At 33.9% G+C, this 23,623-nt stretch overlaps 1 protein-coding gene across 3 annotated transcripts in view; it reads left to right on the forward strand.

Annotated features, from left to right (window-relative positions):
- USP25 (ubiquitin specific peptidase 25) overlaps window positions 1–23,623 on the forward strand; it is a gene marked incomplete at its 5' end in the record, with an annotated part of 145,661 nt that overhangs the window by 23,987 nt on the left and 98,051 nt on the right. For all 3 annotated transcript variants that reach the window (XM_079704213.1, XM_079704214.1, XM_079704215.1), the window contains 2 exons: window positions 10,746–10,869; window positions 20,704–20,866. In XM_079704213.1, the coding sequence (XP_079560339.1) occupies window positions 10,746–10,869; window positions 20,704–20,866 (287 nt within the window). The remainder of the gene's footprint in view (window positions 1–10,745; window positions 10,870–20,703; window positions 20,867–23,623) is intronic.

Here is a 23,623-nt window from a genome sequence, read left to right on the forward strand (position 1 = left end):
AGACTTGCTCAAAGTTAGGAAACAAGCAGGAAGATCCCATTCACATAGATGTTTATAGCTATTGATTGACATTAAATGCTGTTTAATGTTCATTGATAAAATATTTTAATTTCAAAATTTCAAGGTAATCTTAGTGTTTTTGCTCCAAAAATGGTCTTATGTCAGCCAAAGCTAGGATACTCCTATCTCACACATGTAATAGGTGATGGGAGAAGTTTTATGTATGTAAGACAGACTCAATTGCTGTGTCCAGGTTCAAGACAAAGTGTGGTTTGGCCCCTATCTACATCTCTACCTTCATTTTCTACTGTTTTCCTCCTCTCACTTTACACTGTGATAATACAGAATAGATTGGAAGTTCTCATTCACCCAGTGCTATTTAATTTCTTCTGTCTTTACACTTGTTGTTCCTTCTGTCTGGACTCTCCTCCAGCCTTTATCCCTAGCCTAATTTCTTCTGATGTTATAAGACTTAGCTTAAGAGCTGCTGGCTCTAGAATGTTTCCTCTAGCCTCTAGATTGATCCAAGGGCTTTTCTGACACCCAGAGCATACTTCTGTCTTAAAGGTTACTGTGCTATTTTGAAATTATTTGCTGTGCCTTTCTTGCTTACCGAACTAAACTTAAAAGGGCAAGAGACCATTGGTAGTCCCACCATTATAATAGGATGTTATTGTTTCACAAAAAGTGTTGAGTTGTTTTGTTAATATGTGTAAAAAAGCTGTTTTGAAACCAATGAAAGTTCTCTTGAACAGGGTTGAGAAGCTTGTTATAAGAAGTTGGAAAAAAGAGAAGTGGTATAAATAGAGGAGGAATTAGTATGTGAGAATAACATATCTTTCAAGGTTCTGAGACTTGGGAGGAAAATGAAATTAGGTAGAAAAAGGAAAAAAAGAAAGATTCTGACTGAAGACAGCTGGTTAAAATGAAGGAGACAAAACCGAGTAAAACATGGTTCAGTGTTCTAGTTGAAAGGATGGAAAGATTTTAGAATGATAGCTGTGAACTCAATGTAGATGGTAGACTTTGAGACGTGGGACAGCATATATAGATTTGCAGGGGAGAATTAGGATTATAAGACTGTCATTAAAGATTATGTCTTATTTGCTGTGTGAAAATTAGAAAATATTGTTTAAGTCACATGTTAACACCTGTTCAAGACTTTTGACAAGGAATAGTGAAAATGTTATGGACAAAAAGAGAGATTTGAATAGGTGCTCTTAGGGAGGAAGCAACCTGATTTCAGAAAACATGTGTCCCATTTGTTAATAATTGAAAAAAATTTTGTGTGTGTGTGTGTGTGTGTGTGTGTATGTGTAGCTCTCGGCAAATATGCACTAAGTACTTTCATATTCCACTTGAAAGGAATGGTAGAGAGATGGAGTTTCTGGTTTCATCTTACTGATTATCTTATTGAGCAAATTGCTCGTTGTTGTGGTTTCTTTATTGATAAAATGAGCTGTCTTTCTAACCAGGATGCTAATTCATATTTAATAATTGAATAATTTGGATAGTGCATTATTCATAAAGTTGGTTTGAGATTATTGAGAAAAAAACTTGTAGAAATATAGTGGGGTGATTGTATTATAATAGTATTAGTATTAAACTGAGAAAAATATAGCTGATGAGGTGACAATAGTTCTTTTCTATTTAACAAATTTGTACCATCTTTCATAAAGTTCTAAGAAGTACAACTGCCTTTAGGAAATAGTCTTTGTTCAGCATTTAAATTTAGTAGTGTCATAATAATACTACAAGTGTTATGACACTTGTATAATACCAAGTGTTACAAGGTTTAAAACTGAGAAAGTAAGTAGATGTCATGCATTCAGCAGATTCTTTAAATTACTATGCTGTAATTGCTGAGTAGAAATGAAATCTTTGTGTATTTTTAATTCTTGGATGGGGTGGTAAAACGTGGGAAGGATAGAAAATAATTACAAATGAATATATATATTCAAACGCAGTCCTCTTGGGAAAACTCTGTAAGTGCTGAAGGAGTGTGGAGTATTGAAGTGATCAGAGTGTGAGGAAGTTTTCAAGGGATTGTTCTAGATATAAAACCCTTTTTGAGCATTTTCTCAATTTTATGTGAAATGCATTGTTACTTGAAAGTTGACCATAGTCGAACTTAATTCTTGCAAATATGGTAAGGGTTTTTATTTTTTCAATTTCTTCTTCTTTTTTTTTTTTTTTTTTTAAGTATAAAGTCTGTTACAACCAGGCTAAAGCATAAACAAAACCTTGCTACCTTTAAGTGTGTCATCTGTTGGTTTTAGTGCTGACAAAACATCTATATTTTGAGATAAAAGTCTCTAATGCTAAATATATAATGGTTCTTTATTGTTATAAGCTAGAATATAGCTTATAACTGAAGGTCTCTTTTAGAAGATCTAAAATACATGTTTTTTTGATGACTAGAAAAATTTAGCTTTCAAACTAATATCCCATAGAAGTCACTTTTGGGGTTGCTGGGAAATTTTCATATACCCAAGTATATCAGAATAGAAAGCAAATTATGTCACTTGATTAGGAGAACACATATTTGTGAACTTTAATATTGAAGGAGTAATTACATTTTCAATTGTTGGCCTTCTCAGTGTATTTTTACCTTTCATTTTTGAGAGAAAAAGGAAACATTTCAAGGAAAGCTTGTACTCTGCATAATAAGGAATTAAGAAGTATCGCTTTAGTAACATTCCATACTGTAATATAATACTCTGTTGAATTCTGGGGAAAGACCCAAACCATTTTGTAGTACTGTTAGCAAAAATTTGAGGCACCTTTTTAAATTACTTACATCTCCTGTCTAGATTGGATATTGTGAATTGTCAAATGAGTGCCTCTTATACCTCTCGCTTAAATGAGAAAATTACTGTGTTAGGAGTTTTGCAGTTAAAAATGCAAAGGGAACTAGGAAACAATGCAAGATATAGAGATATCATAGGTGTATTTAGTAATCAGAGAAGAGATTGTGTGAGGTCTTTGTGTCATGGCAAACTCTGTCATAGACATGGCCATATAAGGCTTTTGCCCAATTTGAAATCAAATAGTAATATTCTTTCTTTCATGATCATTAAATTCTTTTGAACTTTTTTAAAACAGGAAAAAAACGGTATATACCCGCCAGAACGAGATGTGCTACAATTGAGCAATCAAAGTATGGATCAAAAGATAAGAGGGATTTGGGTAGGTAATTTTAACACAGAAAATAATGCCGCATATTGGCTTAAGTTTTAGAGAAATTAGTATAACACACTGGAGTGAGTGTTAAGTGGTAGACTCTTCACAAATTTAGAATCACTGTATTTTTTTTTTTTAAGACACACTGTATTTTTTTTTTTTTAATCCTCCGAAAGAACTTGAATTATTTGGTGAGGATTGCGTAGAAAGTGAGAAAAATGTTGAAGTTCTGTCCTAGAACTCTAATCTTGGTTATATTGCTTGGCTAGCCTAAAAGTGATTTAAAGCACAAATGATAAATAGATCCCAGTCTAGTGTTCTCACCCCTGCTGAGGGCAAATCACTTATGTTAAGCAGTTTAGGATTTTATTAATTGAACACTGATATTTTTCCCATTCACCAAATTTGTTAAACAAGCATCTGCAGATAGAAAAAAGAAATTAGTGAAATGGAAGTTAAATCTCTTTCTGTAGAGATTTCTAATGCATAAAACTATTTTGATGATTGACCAAAAGTCAATGTTAAGCTTAAAAATGAGCTTCTACAATGGTATGAAAATTACTTGTAACTGATTGGATGCAATTAGACTCACATTCTATATTAGACATACACTGTAGAATTACTTGTATAACTTTATGAATTTTCTTTTAACTTTAGGACAGAATGATAGCCATGGGCCTTTGCACTTTTTGTTGACTAATATAGAATGTTAACTTTTAATTTTTTCCAAGTTGGAAAACACAGTAAAACAGATGACAGAAATCAAGAATCGCTCCTTTATTATTACTTTCCTTACTTAGTAATGCTGCCATTATAAATTTAGCAGCTATTATTAAAAACAGAGCAAGACCATTTAGAGCTGAGCTGTTCAATACAGTTGCCAATAGTTACATGTGGAGACTTAAATTTAAACATAAAATTAAGTAATACTGAAACTCAGTTTTTTCCATTGCCATAGATACATTTAAAATGGTCAATAGTACTCACATGTGACTAGTGGCTACCTTATTGGACAGTATGGATAATAGTACATTTCCATCACCACAGGAAGTTCTATTGGACGTCACTGTTTTGGAGAATCTGAGTTTAGCAATGAGAAGATTGGAAAAGTAGGAACATCTTAAGAGAACTGACTGACGGCAGGGGAGGATGGGAGAGTGGGATGAGCAACACAGTTTACATTGCTTATGTCTTCTTGATTTTAAGTATTCTTTTAACATGATACTTTATTATGCTGTTTGTCCTTTTACTAGAAAAAATTTTGGATAAAGTATATACTCTCAAGTATTCTAACTAGTGCCGCTGTGGAGATGACTCATTAATTTTTATTTCTATTCCATAGTCTAGATATTAACCTTTATTTGCTTAACAAATATTTATTGATTGCCTAATATGTGTCAGGTACTCTTTTAGGCTATTAAAAAATCAAAAAGTGTCTCCGTTTACATAGGGGGAAGACAGTAAACAATAAATAACTATTGTCAGATAATAGTAAGTTCATGAAGAACAATAGAGCAGGGTAGAGGGACAGAGGCTGGCAGGGATGAGGTTGTAGTTCAGACATGGGGTATGCTATTTTAGATGGAAGGTTGGTTGGGAAATGTTTCATTTGTACAGATAGCTGAGGAAGTGAAGGGGTGAACCTCAAGGATGTCTTAGGGAGGTGTGTCCCAGGCTGGGGTCTTGAGGTAGGAGTATGTTTTTGGCTCAGGAGGTGAATGGTGAGGACAACAACCGTGGTTGAAGCAGAGTGAGAGTGAGAATGGTATTTTTCTCATTTCCAATCCGTTGACCATCTCTTTCTTCATATTTGCTTTTTTCTCTTAAGGGTATCCCTGTCCTTTTGGTGGGCCAGAGATCTTTTCTGCTCTGGTACCTCCTCTTTTCACAACTCTTCTCAAACTCTTGTTGAGCACTTTTAACTCCTCTAACTCCCAAAACAGTTATTTCTACTCATATCACTCCCCTGCCTAGAAATCTTTGCTGGTGTATCTTTGATATGTATTTGGTAAATATAAGCTTGGCTTATTAAAAATAAAAAAGCGTTTCCCCTAGGTTTAGCCTTATGTAGGTAAGGAAAATAATGAAAGAACTTTTTGTTCTAAAATAAAAATCTTTGCATATATTCAGTTAGATTATGGGCTAAATTGGCTCTTGTGAACTAACTTGGAAGCCTCGTCATTTTATATACCATTTTCATGAGAAAAAATGAGTGATAAACAATTCATACATTTGAAGTCTAATTTATTGTTAAGTTGATGACTTTCTGTGTTTTGGAGTTAGCAGAGAAATGTTTGGTAGTTGGTGTGTAAGTTTTTGGAGAGTGGAAGATTTATTAGGGTGGATGTTATGTTTTGGTATATATATTTCTGACTTTACAGGAAAAAATGTTTTATTTTGGTCAGTCTTGAAATGTTGTAGATTACTGTTCATAGGCTTTTGTAACGTGATTTTCTACAGTGTTATTCAGCTGACACTACCACACTTGTGCCCTTGAATTCTCTTCACACTAATGCTAATACTAATACTGGAGGGAGGATTGGTTCAAACAAAGTTTGGTGTTTTACCAAGGTCCTCCCTTGGCATTGACAGAAAAATATTCATAGTACTTTGGTACTTGGATGGAATTTTTACAAAGGCTAAGTTTTTATAGTTGACTTTTGCCAATTAGAAATTGTTTACTGCTAAGCTTATTCTCTGTTCCTTTTTGAATAAACACATAAGAAAATCATAGAGGGCTATTTTTCATTGTGAAATTGATAGTTTATTACATATTTTAAAGAAATTCATTAAACTCCAGAAAAATAAATTTAGGATTACCCATTCTATTAAAATAAAGTTTTATTTTCTTAATATCTGTTCTTAAAATCATATGTATTTGGTATGTGAGAAGATTATAATAATTCAAGATTTCTGTATTGTTCTAAAATGACCCATGGAAAGAAGAAGCTTTATGAAGTAATGGGAACATCATGGAAAAAATTATTGTAATTATAGTGAAACTACAAATAATAAATAAACCTTCTCCATCACTTAAAGGAACAAGTCCCAGCTTTTCAGTTAAGAACTGATAGTCTGTGGTCAGCTAACCTTTCTAGCATTAAAGACTATAATTGCTTGTTTCTTCCTCTGCTCATACTTATAATACTTCTGACACCAGATATGTGAGTTTTTTTCCCCCACACACGACCAATTCTCCAACACCAGCTGGGTGTTCTACAATTCTGATACCATCTACCTGGAGTTAGCATCAGACCCCACAGGCTAAATGCTCAGTCCCATGAGATTGCCCCTACCTTAGACACCAATCACAAGTAGTGGGTCCCCAGGTTACCCACATTCTGTCTGACTTGGCTACAACAAATTGGGGGTTCTCAAGACCCCCTCAAGTTTGATAATTTGCCATAATGGCTCATAACTCAGGGAAACACTTACTTTTACTGGTTTATTATATAATAAAGGCTATGATAAAGTATGTACAGCCAGATGGAGAGGTATATAGAGCAAGGTCTGGAAGGGTCCCAAGCCAGGAGTTTCTGTTATGTGGAGTTGGGGTGCACCACCCTCCTAACATGTAGATATGTTCCCCAACCTTGAAGCTCCCCAAACCTTGTACTGTAGGGATTTTTATGGAGGTTTCATCAGGTAGGCCTGATCGATTATTAACTTAATCTCCAGTCCTTATGTCTCCCTGGAGGATGGGAGGTAGGGCTCAAAGTTCCAAGCTTCTCATCATGGCTTAGTCTTTCTTTTTTTTTTTTTTTTTTTTTTGCGCGGTACGCGGGCCTCTCACTGTTGTGGCCTCTCCCGTTGCGGAGCACAGGCTCCGGACGCGCAGGCTCAGCGGCCATGGCTCACGGACCCAGCTGCTCCGCGGCATGTGGGATCTTCCCGGACCGGGGCACGAACCCGCGTCCCCTGCATCGGCAGGCGGACTCTCAACCACTGCGCCACCAGGGAAGCCCGGCTTAGTCTTTCTGATGACCAGTGGCCCATCCTGATGCTATTTAGGAATCCACCAGAGTCACCTCCTTACAGCAAAATATGTTCCTATCAAGCTAGGAAATGCCAAGTGATATAGGAGCTCTATGTCAGGAACTGGGTCAGAGACCAAATATTAGAACAAAAGATGCTCCTAGTGTCTTATCTTGCTCTTTGAATGGATTGTTTATCCATGCATGATTTAATAACACAGTGCATTGGTAATTTGGAAAAGGTTTCCTTCCAAATGTTGGAAGAAAGTCTACATTATAGAACAAATAGAAATTGTTAATATCACTTGATTTCACCAGAAAAGCCTTTAAGTATTGGGAAGATGTCAAGCTCATAGTGGTAGAAACAAGTTTTCTGAAGTTTCAATTTTTGCTTGAAAATTCCATGCTAATCATTGGCAACAAATACTCTTCATTTGTTCTTCAAGTGACAGGCTCACTTTATTTTTCAGAAAATGTCTGCCAAATACTGACGTCTGAATAATCGTAGTTTGTAGTTTGTCAGTTGTTCTTTCAAGTAAAAATAGTGCTCCATGAAAAAAAAATCAGTTCAGCTTTCAACTCAAGTAGTGTACTAGTGTTTTTCTTTACCAACAGCATACTTTGGATATACAGCAGAAGTACTATGCATACTTTCTATTTTGTCACATAGAATTAAAAGAACATGTAAAACAATGTTTGAGATTTAATAAAATTAGTTTCCTCATTTTATCAAGGATTTAAGAGAGACTGGCTTTTTTTTTTTGAATAATGGGTGTGCATAGTAGTAATATAATTAACTTGATGCTACTGCCTTGATTTGTGCTAAGATGCTGTGGTTTTATGCACTGTTGTTTTGCATAATCACTGCAAATGTGACCCCAGTAGGAAAGGCAAATAACATCTTAGTATTATTATGAGAATATTTTTTACTTAAGGAACCCCTTCCTTCATAGGGTCATTGGGGATCCCAAGGATCCATGGATTACACTTGGATACTGCTAGTATGGAGGAAAGACCACTGGACTTAATAATTTGCAGACTCAAATTTGAAGCCTGTGTACCATTCTTTATTCTTATACTATTAGACTTCATTTCTTGCAACTTCATTATCTCATTTATGGAATAGGGTTAAAAGCATCTTGCCTAGTTTTTTGCTTTTGTGTTGCTTGAGTTACGATTGCTAAATTCTGAAAAGTTCTAAGTATAAATTGTTGCCATTTCTAGGTGAGTTCTGCTCTAGCCAGTTCGGTTTACTTGTCAGTCATGAAGCAGTAAACACTCTAGATAGTTCCAAAGAAGAAATTTAATACAGGGAACTAGGTTCTTAAGAAAATCAGTGGAAGCAATGGAGGAAGGATCTCTAGCTCAGCTTTCTGAAATGACTCCTAGATTCTTGCAGGACTGGCCAGCCAGGGAAGACATTCCGTCTGCCACAGTCAGGAAGGTAGTGAATCAGGAGACTGCCTTTGGGTTCAAGAACGTACATAGCTCTGTAGCTGCTGCCCAGGGAACAAGCAGCCAGGATTAGGTAACTGCCACTGAGCTGTGCCTGGGCATTGAAGTGCAGAGTCTGGTTACCACTTCTATTCTATCTCTTGACATACCTGAAGCTGTAAATTGGATACTGGATTGCTACTGTGGAACAGCCCACATCTGTTCAGTCATGCTGGAGAAAAACAGCCAAAAACAGCAGGATAGTGGCTTCCCTCCTCAAGTCTGCCTTCCAAATCTCATGCTAATGCATCCGATTGGTGTAACCTCAATTTTATCCAGAACCATAGCTGCAGGTGAATCAGGAAAATAGGTTTGTTTGTTTTAATCTTTTCAGCTTCTGTAGTTGTAGAGGGCACACAAGGAGGATGAGAGATTGGAGGTTGAGGGCTAATTGATCGTGTCCCCAAAACCTGTTTTTCTGCTTCTCTGTGATTTTCAAGTTATTTTCTTTACTTCCATTATTCTCTCTTTACTCACCCAAGTTCTAGTCATTATTTAATGACCATGATAGTTCTCATTTTTATGAGGCCACTTCATGCCTCTCCAGTCCTAGCTTCTTTATCAGTATTTCAGCTGGACTGAATGACTACACCCAGGTGATATCCATCTACAGCTGTGGTTTGGTGGACTTGGAATTTGTAAACCAGAATTAGGAAACCTTTGGCCCGCTGACGTACGTATGCATGCTCCATCATTTCACTTGCTCTATAACTCTGTTCCACATTTTACTTAACTGAATTTTTTGGACCCTACTTACTACATTTTTGTGAGGTTTTGTTATACTCTCTAAGAATATTAAAAAAATCTTCTGTGGCCAACTGTTATTTTTAATATTCTCATAAGCTGCTGTTTGGAGAAAAAAGTGTATATAACAATAGAAGTAGACTTTTGAAACTATCAATATACTTTATTTTTTATTAAGTGCAAAATATTTTTTTTCTAGTAGTTATGTATAACCCTGTAGCCAGATGGTAAAATGCAGACACTTTATCTCCCATCCCCAACCCTTTTGTTTGTTTCCCTCTTATAATATTCTAAGATTACAAAGAAAAAAATTAATTTTAACATGTCTCGAATACAAATAAACAAAATGATTATAAAACTTGTCCAGAATACCAAACAGCATAATCCCAACTATGCAAAGATAAGGTAGTAACAGCTATACTTCTTTCTCTTTCTCATCCCATTATTTTGTAATATCCTACTTAGCAACATGTTATGGTCTACCATTGTTTAAATGATAATAGGAGTATTCTTGACATCTTTTGAGGTAAGGAAATAAATCGATGTATATTGGGAAATTGGATTAAAAATCAGTTTTTTTGAATGTGGTAATAGTTGTAGACTTTATTCTTTGGAAGAAGAACACTTACAGCATCTAGACTGCTTTATTTTATTCTAACAAAAGAAAACCTGTCATTTACTTGCATAGTTTTCTCTTTTGGGAAATGAAAACTTTTTTTTAATTAAAAGGAATGCATAGAACAGAAAATAGAAAGTGAAAGATCCTTACACTTCCTTCTCCCCATAACCCTCCTCATCAAAATTAACCACTGTTAACAGCTTCATACATTCATCCAGACTTTAAAAGTGTATATAAATATAGATATATATGGTCAATTAGTTTCTGAAACATAGTTTTTGAGAGCTCATTTAATTATTATACTTTGATAAATGTCTAGGTAGTATAGCCGACTGTAATGTGTGTGTATTTGGGTTAACTTCAGAAAGCATAAATGTAAATGTTTAATTATGTTGGCTTCAATTTTTCTTGTTAAAGAACCTGTTTTTAGCAGTCTTTCTGCTGATTAGCTTTTAATCAGAGACTTCATAGTAAATATTGAGATTCCTCTGTAATGAAAAATATTTATACTCTTAATTGCTTTAGGTATATTTTATAGAGAAGAACATTAAATTTCAAAGTATAACCAATTTAAAAAGTGTTTGCATTCTCTTCAGAGAGGCTCTTATACAGAATTAAGTTGGTGCTGACTTTGATTGGAAAGGGTATATTGGGTATAAAATCTCCATTATAAGAATTACCTTTCATTTTGTTTGACTTTTAATTTTGAGAAAGATAGTTTTGCTTTTCAGATGTGATTGATCTCACTGGAGATGATAAAGATGATCTTCAGAGAGCAATTGCCTTGAGTTTGGCGGAATCAAACAGGGCATTCAGGGAGACTGGAATAACTGATGAGGAGCAAGCCATTAGCAGGTAAAAATATAATTTGTATAAAATAGATATAAATACTATTTATAATAGAAATAATAATTGACTTTAATTTGAAGAGGCACAAAGATATACTTTGCAATTCTAAATAAACTATTAATAAACTTAGTATTGTTTTTATATTTTATGTAACCCAGATTTTCTTATTCTAGATCCAATTGCATTTGAAACTTAGATTGTTTTTAGGATTTTGGAGTGGCATTGTGGGGCATTAAATTTAGGTATATATTTTAATATTTCTTTGATTTTTTTTTTTCTTCCCCTAATTCCTTTTGGATACATTGTCCAATTCAGTTTATAGTCATTTATGGCCAGGGCCAACAAACTTTTTTCTGTAACATGCCAGTGGTAAATATTTTAGGCTTTGTCAGCCATCTGGTTTCTGTTGCAGTTGCTCAACTCAAGTGTTGTAGTGTAAAAGCAGCCATCAATAATGCATAATTTAATGAGTGTGGCTGTGTTCCAGTAAATCTCGATTTACAAAAACAGAGGGCCAGTTGGATTTGGCCCATGGGCCATAGTTTGCCAACTTCTGATCTATAATATGATAGTATATTTATAGGTTTAAAAAAAAAAAAAGCAAGATTCCAAGATGCGTGATAGAATGCTTTTTTTTTTTTCTCGGTACATGGGCCTCTCACTGTTGTGGCCTCTCCAGTTGCGGAGCACAGGCTCTGGACGCGCAGGCTCAGCGGCCATGGCTCACGGGCCTAGCTGCTCCGCGACATGTGGGATCCTCCCGGACCGGGGCACGAACCTGTGTCCCCTGCATCGGCAGGCGGACTCTCAACCACTGCGCCACCAGGGAAGCCCTGGAATGCATCTTTTGATTTAATTACCAAAACTTTTTAGTTTGAAAAAATTTGATCCACCAAAGGATTAAATAAGTTTGATTTAAAAAATAAAACTTTAAATACAACTAAACATAATCTTCTAAACAACTCTTTGGAGCCAATGGTAACTTTATCTTACTGAAGAAGAAAATTTGTCCTTTAAGAGGTTAAATGATTTTCCAAAGGTACACAGCTAAGATGGGTCTTATGACTCCAATGTTCTTTTCCCCTGTTAACAGAGTTGTTTGGTAGCAGAATGTACCAGCTTTCTTAGATAATTTCCCTTGGCACAATATTAGTAGTACATTTCTTTCTGAGTAATCTGAGATTACTGTAGGAGATGCCTCAAAATGCTATGTTTAGCAAAGGCACATAATTTTTTATAGTAATACTTTTTAATGTCTTTGTTACTTTGGAAACTGCTTTGTATAATAAGATATCAAGATGGCAAGCCTTAATTAAAATTCATTATCCTCTTTAGTTGTGGCTAATATCATTTAATGCCAGTAATTTTAAATGAAAACCAAAAGTACATGTGCTATTTTTAGACATTTTATTTAGGCTTATTTTTTGAAGGATTTGGAGAAATTATAAAGTTAGATTTTGTCTTATAAAAATGAATTGGAATGAAATATTTGTCTTGAATAATTATAAAATTCGATAATACTTAAGCTTTATGAGAAATATTTTAAACATGAAATTCATCAGTTGCAATTCATATTTAAGGTGAATGATAATCTAGTATGTGAAAAAGAGAATATAAAATAGAATATGTACTATGATACAAATATTTTTAAATGTATACATATCATTATATATATTAACTATATTAGTACATAAATAGAAAAAAGTCTGGAGGATTATATACCAAGTAGTGTCTGTAGTTTTGTATCCTGTGTTTTCTAATTAAAATAACATAATAATTAGATAATCAGTAAAAATAAATAAATAAATAAAGTTAAGGAATTTAGATTATTCCTAATCTCTATTACATACAATATATGTTATATATTCTTTAAGATACTAATTTTTGTCCAAATGGAAAAAAAAATCTCTTTAAGTTAATGCCCTTTTTTTCCCTTGATCTTTTAATTTTAATATAATCTTAAAATAGTAAATATTTTGCAAGTATTTTTATTGTAGATAGCATTGCAGAGAATTGGTATAGTGTAATATAACAAAATTTTATGTAAAATTATACTCAGAAGTAAAAAAATATTAATTTACTGTTGCAAAATATAATTTTTTTTCTTGATATGCATAGATTTTATAATATATAGTTAACAAAAAAAGTTAACTGCAACATTCAGTAAATAAGCACATTTATAAATCATATTGTATTAGAAATAAGGGAATATGAGAATTCTAGTTAAACATTTGACAAATATAACATTGCAGTGAGTTTTATTAAGGCTTAGACTCTAAATTCAAAAGGGAAAATGGTGAATTTTTTAAGGAAAACATTTATACATTATGCTTAAAAGTAAATTTATTTGTTCATTACCTAGTAAGTTCAGATGACAAAATCTTGCCAAATAAAATCCTAGAATCATTTGACTATGGTTGTATTTCAGTATACATTAATATGAATTCACACATTTGGAATACTGCATTATTGTGTATAACTAGATGAGATAAAACCCTTTTACATCTTACAATCCTGTGTTCAGGCACCCATAAATTTCATGGTAAAATTTCTTAAGTTGAACATTTTAGAAGTGTACTTCTTAATATAATTACTTCTTAATGTGAGGATTGGATGCATTTATTATAATTATCTTAGTTATCACTGCATAGACAGGGAACAAGTTGAGTATGGATAGTAGAAATTTGTTAATAAACTGCATTGTGGCTAGTTTGTTTCTAGCATATTTGTGGTGAAAAGGCTTGCCTCATGAAATGACTTTCAATAAATTGGGTAGAAGGTAGGGCTAGGTTCTAGTTAAAATTGTTACAAAGAGCACACCTTCAACAGTTTCAGGAAACATGGTAGACTAAAACATATTTTCTAGTGGAAACAACCAGAATGTGTTGTTTCTGTTGGATGTAAAATATCTTAAGATCTCTTGAAAGTATTATAGAATTGTTAAGATAGTAAGGGCTATAATCAGACTAAATCAAAGTGAAAGGTGGAACCCAAAGAAGTAAGTTCGGAATGCTGAAAGTCACTTTTTGACATGATGACATTTGCTTGTGTGTATAAATTTGAATTTCAGTTTTGATATCCTTGTTAATGTGGGAAAAAGAAGTTAAAGGCCATTGTCTATATTAGGTGGGAAGCTTTAATAGGAAATCATTCCCCTCGTAAAGTTATGTCAGTGGATGACGTATTCACAAATAAGGGTAAATCAGAACTATCCCTCCCTCTGAGACCCCTATACTACAAAGACAGTTGCCTTAGCTATGAGGAGTGTTGTTGGAGGGGATGAGATTTGCCCCTGAGAAGGTGTACCATGGTTGTACAGCTGAAATTTGTGTCACTTTAATGATTCAATAAATCTCTACTTGAAAAAGGACTGTGAAAATATCTTCTAGGAACGAAAATAAGAATTACTAAAGTAAAAAAAAAGAAAAAAAAAACAGAACACAGGTTTAATAGCAGATTAGAAATAGCTAAAGAATACATTAGTAGACTATAAGCTATATGAGAAGAAATTATCCAGTGTGTAACAGATAGCTAAAAAGTTAAATAATATGGAGAAAGGTTGAATGACATGGAGAATAAAATGAGTAGGTCTAACATACATTAATTGGTGTTACAGAAGAAGAGGAGGGAGTGAGTCAGAGGCAAAATTTAAAGTGATAATCACAGAATTTTTTAGAAGTGAAGAGATAACTTGTAATTTCATGAGCCAACAAATCCCAATCAGAAAAATGAAAAGAAACCCACACATAAATTCATTATAGTGACACTCCAGAATACTTAAGACTGGGAAAGTCTTAAAATTACTCAGAGGAAAAAGGTAGAATTATCCTAAAAATAGTGACAGTGAAAGTGACAAATGATACAAATTTACATAGCAGTTAGACACATGAAAATAATAAGTTGGACAAGTTGCCATGTTGGGTATGATGATAGATTATAGCAGTGGTGGTAATCTTTGTGGTTCAAGTTTGATTAGTCACCTTATTGGAGAACAGCCACCACTATATATCCAACACAATGGCTAAAATTAAAAAGACTGACAATAACAAATGTTGGCAAGCATGTAGAGCGATTGGAAGTGTCATATATTGTTCGTAAGAATGTATAATGGTGTAGCCACTTTGGAAAACTGGGAATTTCTAGTGTATTTCGACATATATTATGCTAGGACTTAGCATAGTCCACGTTTCCACTTCTAAGTATAGACCCTTGAGAAAGAAGCACATACTGCCTTTATTGATAATAACTAAAAACTGTAAACAACCAAATATCTGTAAGAGCAGAATAGTTAACAGTGGTTGTATATTCACACAGTGGAATACTAAGCAATGTAATGGAAAACATTTTCCTGGTACTTTAAAAAATGTGGACGAATCCACAAAGCAACATGTTGAGTGAAAGAAACTTGACACAAAAGAGTAACTGCTGTGTGACTCCATTTATGTGATGTTTAAGGACAAGCACAACTAGTGTATTGTGGTAGAAGTCAGAATGGTGATTATCTGAGAACTAGAGAGACACTATTGGTTGGGAAAGGGCATCACAGAATTTTGGAGAATAATAGAAATTTTCTATATCTTGATCTGGGTGGTGGTTACATGCAGGGTGGTATTCATTGGTAAAAATTTCACTGAACTATACATTTAAGGTTTGTGTATCTTATTATATGTAAATCACCTCAATAAAATACTCTTACCAAGAAAAGATGTATTTAGCCCTGTTGGTTGATAATCAGTATACAAAAGGTTACGTTTTTATGTATAAGAAAGAATGATAAGGAGAAAAATTTAAAAGCTACCATTTATAACACATAAAACTATTAAAGACCAGGAATAAATCTAATAAGTGTGCAAGAACTTCTAAGAAGAAAATTATTTAATAACACTGAGACATATTAATGAATATGGAAATAATTGGAAATGTATTCTGTTTCACAAATTGGAAGACTGAATATTGTAAAACTGGTCAGTTCTCCTTAAATTAACTTATGGGTTTAGTGTGATCACAATCAAAATACCAATAGATTTTTTTTAAAGGAAATGTAGAAGATGAATACTCCCTCCCTCCCTCCCTCCCTCCATCCCTTCCTTCCTCCTTCTCTTCCTTCCTTCCACCTTCTTTTTTCTTTTCTTTTTGGTTGATCTGTATAGCTTAAATGATATGCATGTTTTCCAGTGAGTATGTTGCTTGCTTGAAATAGACTTAGATGATCCAAAGTGGAATGTTTTCTATAATGCAGTTTAAATAACAATACAAAAGAAAACAAGCAAAAAAAAAAAAGCCCTCAAAATCAGTACAATAAAATTCTACTAGGAACATGAACACTTACCATAAGTAAGTGTTTTAAAGATTCATTCAGTATAGTGTGTGGAAGGAAAAGAGACAACAAAACATTTTGTCATCTTTTTATATTGTTGAATGCCATGGTCATGACTAGTGTTGAGAAGATAAGGTGATTGTAGTTGGGGTTGGTATTTGTGGCTTTTGGGCTTGCCTTTTTCAGTATGCTACATTTTGTTCTAAGCTATTTCTGAGCTCTGAAATTTGCAGTGTTATTTTTTAATTCTCTCTCTCTACTTGCAGCCTTAATATCTGAAATGTAGCTATTGGCATACTTTACACTTTAAAGCCTGGGTAGAATCATTGGCTTCACTTTGTTTGGTGAGGCCAGGGAAGGAACCCTTATGAGGACTTGGCTTTATATAAAGCTTATATTAATATGCCAGGACTGGACTATAGCAAAGGACAAGGGCTTGGGAATGGAGGGCTCATATTTGGGCTAGAGGTTGGGCTTCTTTTGCCAAAAAAAAAAAAAAAAAAGAAAGAAAAATGACAAAGAGATAGCAACATCTAATATTTTAATCTTCCATCTACTTCAAACACTTGTTTAGCCCCTGTTTTTTTTTTTTTTTTTTTTTTTTTAAATCATGTATGCTCTAGGGATGAAACAAATCCATGTTTCTATCCTCTGGATGCTGATGGGAGAGACTGGTTGATTAATAATTTTGTGCAGTGTAATAAATGTATTTATAAAGTCTTTTAGGAGCCAGGAGGAAGTGGTAGGAGGAAACCTACTGGAGCATGTTGTAAGTCCTTGGTGATTAAAAAACTAAATGTGTTATAAGCTCTAAATCAAGATTACAAAGTCATGACATTCTTTCATCCACTATTTTTAGTACCATAATTCTACCATATTACCATATGTTTAGGGAATATTATAATAAATCTACTTCTTTAAAACTCATGCTTTTATTATAATGAATGATGATCTCTACCATATGACTGAATTGAGTTATATGAATATTTAATTATATACATTTAAGAATGTATACCCACCCACCAAAAATAAATGTGGTTTAAAAATGGATACTTAAAAAATTTTTTATATCTTTAGGTCACTTTGAGAAACAGTGAACATGTACGTCTTAAGCTCTACTCAGTTATTACAGTTTGTATGTAATTTTACCTCTGTAAAAAGTTTTATGGGAATGCTGGAGAGATGGTATCTTCAGTTTATATCCTTGACTTTCTTTCCCTCCTCTTGTAACAAAAAGTGCAGACAAGCTGCTTGGTCCTAGAAAGTACATATGAGTCCATACATTCTCCCAAAAGTAGGCAAGGGAACTAAAAAGCTTATATTATCTTATCACATTAATGTTTTCATACAACGTGAAAATCAAGAGATGTATTTTCTTGGTGGGAGGGGGCTGAAGAGGAGGGTGTCTGAATTGACTGTATCGAACCATTAAAAAAATACTTTCTGTTTTTTAGTTTTTAGTAATCTTAACTAGATCTGGAATTAGAAGAATGTCATTATCTCAGGGGAGTCTGGATTGTAGATTTGGGATGGGTTGTTGACACTTCTGGGGAACAGGAGACCTAGTTTTACTCAATATGGTCTTGAGGCTGAGTTTCATTTTGTTATTAACTTCATGTGACTTATTTTTATTTCTTCAATTTTTAATATTTATTTTTTTAACCTCTTTATTGGAGTACATGTGACTTATTTTTAGACTTTAATTTTTGTAGACGGTACATTTTGTAGAAATCAGGTCTTCTCAAGTTTTCCATGACTGTTGTCTGTGTGACCCGTTTTCTGGTCATTATGATACAAATGATCTGGTGTGTTGGCATTGAAAAGGGTTATTTCTAATTAGTATTTTATTATAATTAGAAGTTTAAAAATATGTAATGGTAGAGGATCATCCACCTAGAAGATTTAGGAAGGAGTGTAGTTCTCCTTGTTCTCCTTCACTTTTGATCAGTTTATGCTTTTGGAATATACTGTAGAATCCTCTTTTTAAATGGTTATTGTACATGCCCACTGGTGCTAATCAACTGCTGGATGCCTCTTCTGTGTCTTATATGTGACCGCTGGTGCTAATTCTTCTTTCCTGTTTGTGGTATTGTTGCTACTTCACCCAGAAACCATTGCTTGTTTTAGTTCATTCATTTCTAATTACCAGTGTAGAAATAAGGTTCCTTTATTTATACTTCTGGATACACATATGTTACAAAAGGAGCAGACTTTTCAAATGAAAACACTCCCATTTATAAAAGTCAATAAATAATTAAATATACCTTGTTATATAAAATAGACTGGTGTTGTATTTACCTTTTGTATACTATGTGTTAACTTTTCTCTTTTGAAGTAGTCGCCTTGTACAAATTTAATTTTTCTAGTTGATTATTCTTATATTATGTTGAATTGTACAACTTGAACAGTAGGAATTCTCTCAAGTTGGCTTTGACTTACCTCCCCCTTATGTTCTTTAAAACTTATTTCTGATAAGAGTGGGATGTTGTAGATAAATGCTGATTTTCTTATGCCCCAATTCATCTAACTAAATACCTTCCAAGGAGTTCTAGTACCTTTTTTTTTTCTTTTTTTTTTGCGGTACGCGGGCCTCTCACTGCTGTGGCCTCTCCTGTTGCGGAGCACAGGCTCCGGACGTGCAGGCTCAGTGGCCATGGCTCACGGGCCCAGCCACTCCGTGGTATGTGGGATCCTCCCGGACTGGGGCACGAACCTGTGTCCCCTGCATCGGCAGGCGGACTCTCAACCACTGCGCCACCAGGGAAGCCCTCTAGTACCTTTTAGCGGTCAATAGTTCAAGAGAAAAAGCTTGTATGGGCCGAGGTTTCATGGAGAGTTGATATTTGGGCAGAGTACTGCTGCTAATGTTGGACCACTCTTAAAAGTGTATACTGTTTATTTTTAAATATGTGAATTTACTTTGATCTTTACATTGTAATGTATCATGTTGTTTGTTTTCTTTTTTTTTAAATTTATTTATTTATGGCTGCGTCGGGTCTTCGTTGCTACACACAGGCTTTCTCTAGCTGTGGCGAGCAGGGACTACTCTTCGTTGTGGTGTGCGGGCTTCTCATTGTGGTTGGTTTCTCTTGTTGTGGAGCATGGGCTCTAGGTGCGTGGGCTTCAGTAGTTGTGGCACACGGGCTCAGTAGTTGTGGCTCGCGGGCTCTAGAGCATAGGCTCAGTAGTTGTGGTGCATGGGCTTAGTTGCTCCGTGGCATGTGGGATCTTCCCAGACCAGGGCTTGAACCCATGTCCCCTGCATTGGCAGGCGGATTCTTAACCACTGTGCCACCAGGGAAGTCCCTATCATGTTGTTTTCTGCTTTTTTTTTTTTAAGTATGTGGTTTTACTGATTCCCAAAGAAGACTCTGTCCTACATTCATATAAGTTATTTTAAGTAATACTAGTTTGGAATCTAATACATTGTATCTAATGTCATGTTATAAGGTTAGAGACAAAAGAATAATTTACTTTTTCTGCATAATTAAGGAAGATAGCTATATTATTTTGACATTAATCTGATAGAGCAAAATCTTTAGGAGAAAAATAGTGTAGGATGAATGAGATCTTCTCAAGAAGCCAAAAAAGTTGAAAAAACTTATTCTTGCTGAGGTTTTGTAATGAATACAAAATGAGTTAAAATATTTAGCTATTATTTATGCTTATTTAGAATAGTAAGTAACACATGTCTTGAGCAGGCAAAAATGCATGGTTAGTTTATATGTGGGGATTAGGGTTTTCCAGCATGTTGTTGCATGTTTAAGAGCAAGAAGAACACCATTAAGCGAAGTAACATTACTCTTAGCCGTGTTTAGCTATTTTAGATATATTTTTAGATATTCTGTAGGTGCATTTATTTTGAAGAGGTTAATCTTTTATTATTCTGATATGTAGATATTTATTTCAGTAGATTTTTCCCTTCGCAAACTTTTGGGTAAAGAAGTGAACACATAAATATTCTCTCCCTTTATTTAGCTCTTGTAGAATCATGGATCTCTAGAACTGAAAGGAACCCTAGAATTTACCTTACCGTTTTTATAATAGGAAAGGAAATTAATGGTCAGAGGAATAAAAGTACAGTTTTTTTCAATTTTTAGTTTTCTTGATTCAAAGTAATTCTTATAAAAATGGTCATTATGTTATATTGTAAATACGTACTTCAATACAGTGACTTTTCAGGAAACTTACCTAGGTACTGTATCCCTGGTACTAAGCCTCTAATTTGTTGAAATATAATTTAATATATTTCCTATTACATAATGCTGTCTTTTTGTGTTTGAAATTTCCTTTTTCTGAGAAAAGTAGGCTGCATGCCTCTTGATTCGTTGGCATTGCCACGGCTATGTTCTTAAAACTAGCTTCCGCTTGAGGAAATTTAGTTTTAAATATTACTTCCCCAGATGGATTGTCTAGAGCTTAATCTATTAAAATCCTTAGTTTATAGTATGCTCTTTTCTAGGGTACAGCACTAAATTAATACTGTACTTTTTTTCCCCATCATCTTCTTCCCATTGTTTAAGAGTTCTTGAAGCCAGCATAGCAGAAAATAAAGCATGTTTGAAGAGGACACCTACTGAAGTTTGGAGAGATTCTCGAAACCCTTATGATAGAAAAAGGCAGGACAAAGCTCCTGTTGGACTAAAGAATGTTGGCAATACTTGCTGGTTTAGTGCTGTTATTCAGGTAAGAGTGTTTATGCAGATCTTATTTGGTGGGCCTGACAGCAATGGAAAGTGGGTTGGGGTTGTGTTTCTTTTAAGCTGTATACTTTATATATAACTGCAGACCAGGTTTCAGTATGCCTTTCTGTCTACTAACCTAGTCTGGGGATTGCAGTATTCGCCACCCCACTCTGTTCCTCACTCCCAGTATGGAGTTTTAATGATAGAACACTACCTAATGCCTTATTCAGAATTAATTTTTCCTCCTTCCCATTTGTTGGGAATTGTCAGAGTGGAAAGAAAATATTTTTGTATATAAATCCCTGCAAATTTAGGGAAGGATGTAACCAAGGTATGAAACCAAAACTTTTTTTTTGTGAGTCAGATCAGAATTATTTATATATAATGGAAAATATCATTCAAGAATTATAGTCATTTAAATACTATTTTTATGTAAGAGAACATTTTATTTGAGGAGGGAACAGATTGACAAATAATTCTCAATACATATATGAGAATGATGTAAAGAATAAATGCTGATAAATCAAGAATAACATTTTCTTTCTAACTTGGAAAGGCCTTAATGAAATGTTTCTTGAACTCCTTATTCTAAAATGAAAAATGTTTGCATGCATAGATATCCATCATCTTCTCAATTTGGACTAGTTTTCTTTTTTTTTTAAACTTTTATGTGATATGACTTTTGTCATAAATCTTTACCATTCTCAGACATTGATAATGTTATCCGTCAAATTGCAGAATGTTAAAGTCTCCTGAAATAAAACAATCTATGAATAATAACATGCTCTTAATTTTAATTTCCATTTAGGAAAATTAATATTTGTGCTTATTTTCCTAATACAGCTGAATTGTAGCTTATTTATTATTTCTGATGAGTACTTTTTAAATCATTAGATGTTTTCTAATTTACATTCTTTTACATTCAAAATATCTCTTCATTTTGTACTTTTCCAAAACTGTATACGGCGTAAACTTTCATATGATATTAATGCAATTCACAGGTTATTAAGTTCATTTCTACAAGGTTGTTAACTGTGTTCTCTAGGTGATTAACCTGTAGTTTTAACTTTTTTTCTACTTCCGTGTTATAATTTCCAACTCTTTTATGCCTTTCTGGCAAATAATATTATATAATTTGATTTCCTTTGGTTTTCTGGATTTATGCCTCACTTTTTAATAAACTGTGGTATACACTAGTTAATAATGTGCTATGTTATTTGTTTTCCAGCCTATTAAAATGTTAAGGAATACCTGGATTAGCATAAATTTGTGATGATACTTTTGTTCTTGGCCTTGAGTATGCATTAATTGTTCACTTACATGCCAACAATATCTCAAACTTTATTTGCTATCTTAATCTCTTAGATCTTCTTAATAGGCTATCTTACTTTACTTTACTTGCACTGTTAGTAAGGGCTTTTGCATTTCATTGTTCAATCTAAATTTCATAATTTAGTCATCATTTTAAAATATGAAGCACAGTTTTAAGGCTCTGATCTGGGTGTTTATGAGTATGCTTTGCAGCCTGTATTTGGACAAGTAGATGCTACCTTTACACTATTACAGCCAGTAAATGAGGCTCATTGATTAGCTGTTTCTCTTAGAAAACTATAAGAAGTAAGAAAGTGCTTCTAAAGAATCAATAGTTTAGTTAGAATAAACACCTAGGAGAAGTAACCACTAACCTTGAAAAATTTGGATTATAATAAAGTAATAAGATACTGACTTGGGGATGTGGAAAAACATTAAGCTTCAGAGTTCAGAAAATTGTGGGTGGGAAGAAAAATTTATCTGGAGATAACTTAGTTTTGTTTTTGAATGTAATTTTAAAGTCTCTTAACCCATTTTAAGTACCTTTTACTTTTCATTTCTAGTAATTGAAATATTTTATTTTTTCATTTCTTGACATTTGCTTAATTTCACAGACATCTGAAATATAACAGTTTATCATCATAAACGGAACTTTTCACTTATGAAAGAAAATTTGGGTAGGAAATCTGTATTAGTGTTGGAAGTTTTTAACTTGTATTTTCCAAAGCAAGGTGGAACTTGTTCAGACTGTGACATAAATGTACTATGAAGTTTCAATTACAAACTCTTCTCAGGGATGGAATTTATTATACTTAGTTGGCAAGACTAGTATGAAACAACTGGGAATTCTTTTCTTTGTAAGTATTCCTACCAATTATAGTAGTTTACTGGGATTATAAATCTCTAACTTCAGAGTAGGTAATGAGGATAGGCTACAGAAGGCACAGCTTTGTTATATTTGTTCCTTTAGGTACTGAGACCTAAGTGTTTTGGAAGAAAAGGGGAACAGAATATCAGAAAGAGACTGTAAGCAAGGAGAAGGTTGTACAGAGAATGGCTTACATATGGCTTACATTGGATGCTAATAATATTAGCCTGACTGTCTTTAGATTGGGTATCAACCAGTTATCTAGTCAGGACTATTTTCATCCTGTTCAAAAGGAACTTTTATGTAGAAAGTACTAATTGGGGCTGCTTTTTCCACTAGGGTGTCAGTGAATTAGGTAGTTGCTTATAAGAATATATTCTCCTCTTTCTCTTGTTTGGGGTGTTAAGTTCAAGTAATCCATGGATTCTCATGATAAACCTTAGCACCATTCCCATTTGGATGCCTCTGAGATGCTCAGAAGTAAGGTGCTCATACTTCTCGGTTTGCCTGGTACAGTCCCAGTTTACTCACATTGTAGATCTATCAGCACCTGTTAATTAGTCTCGAAGCCCTTTTTCA

Source organism: Hyperoodon ampullatus, assembly GCF_949752795.1.
Source record: "Hyperoodon ampullatus genome assembly, chromosome: 5".
Taxonomy (NCBI): domain Eukaryota; kingdom Metazoa; phylum Chordata; class Mammalia; order Artiodactyla; family Ziphiidae; genus Hyperoodon; species Hyperoodon ampullatus.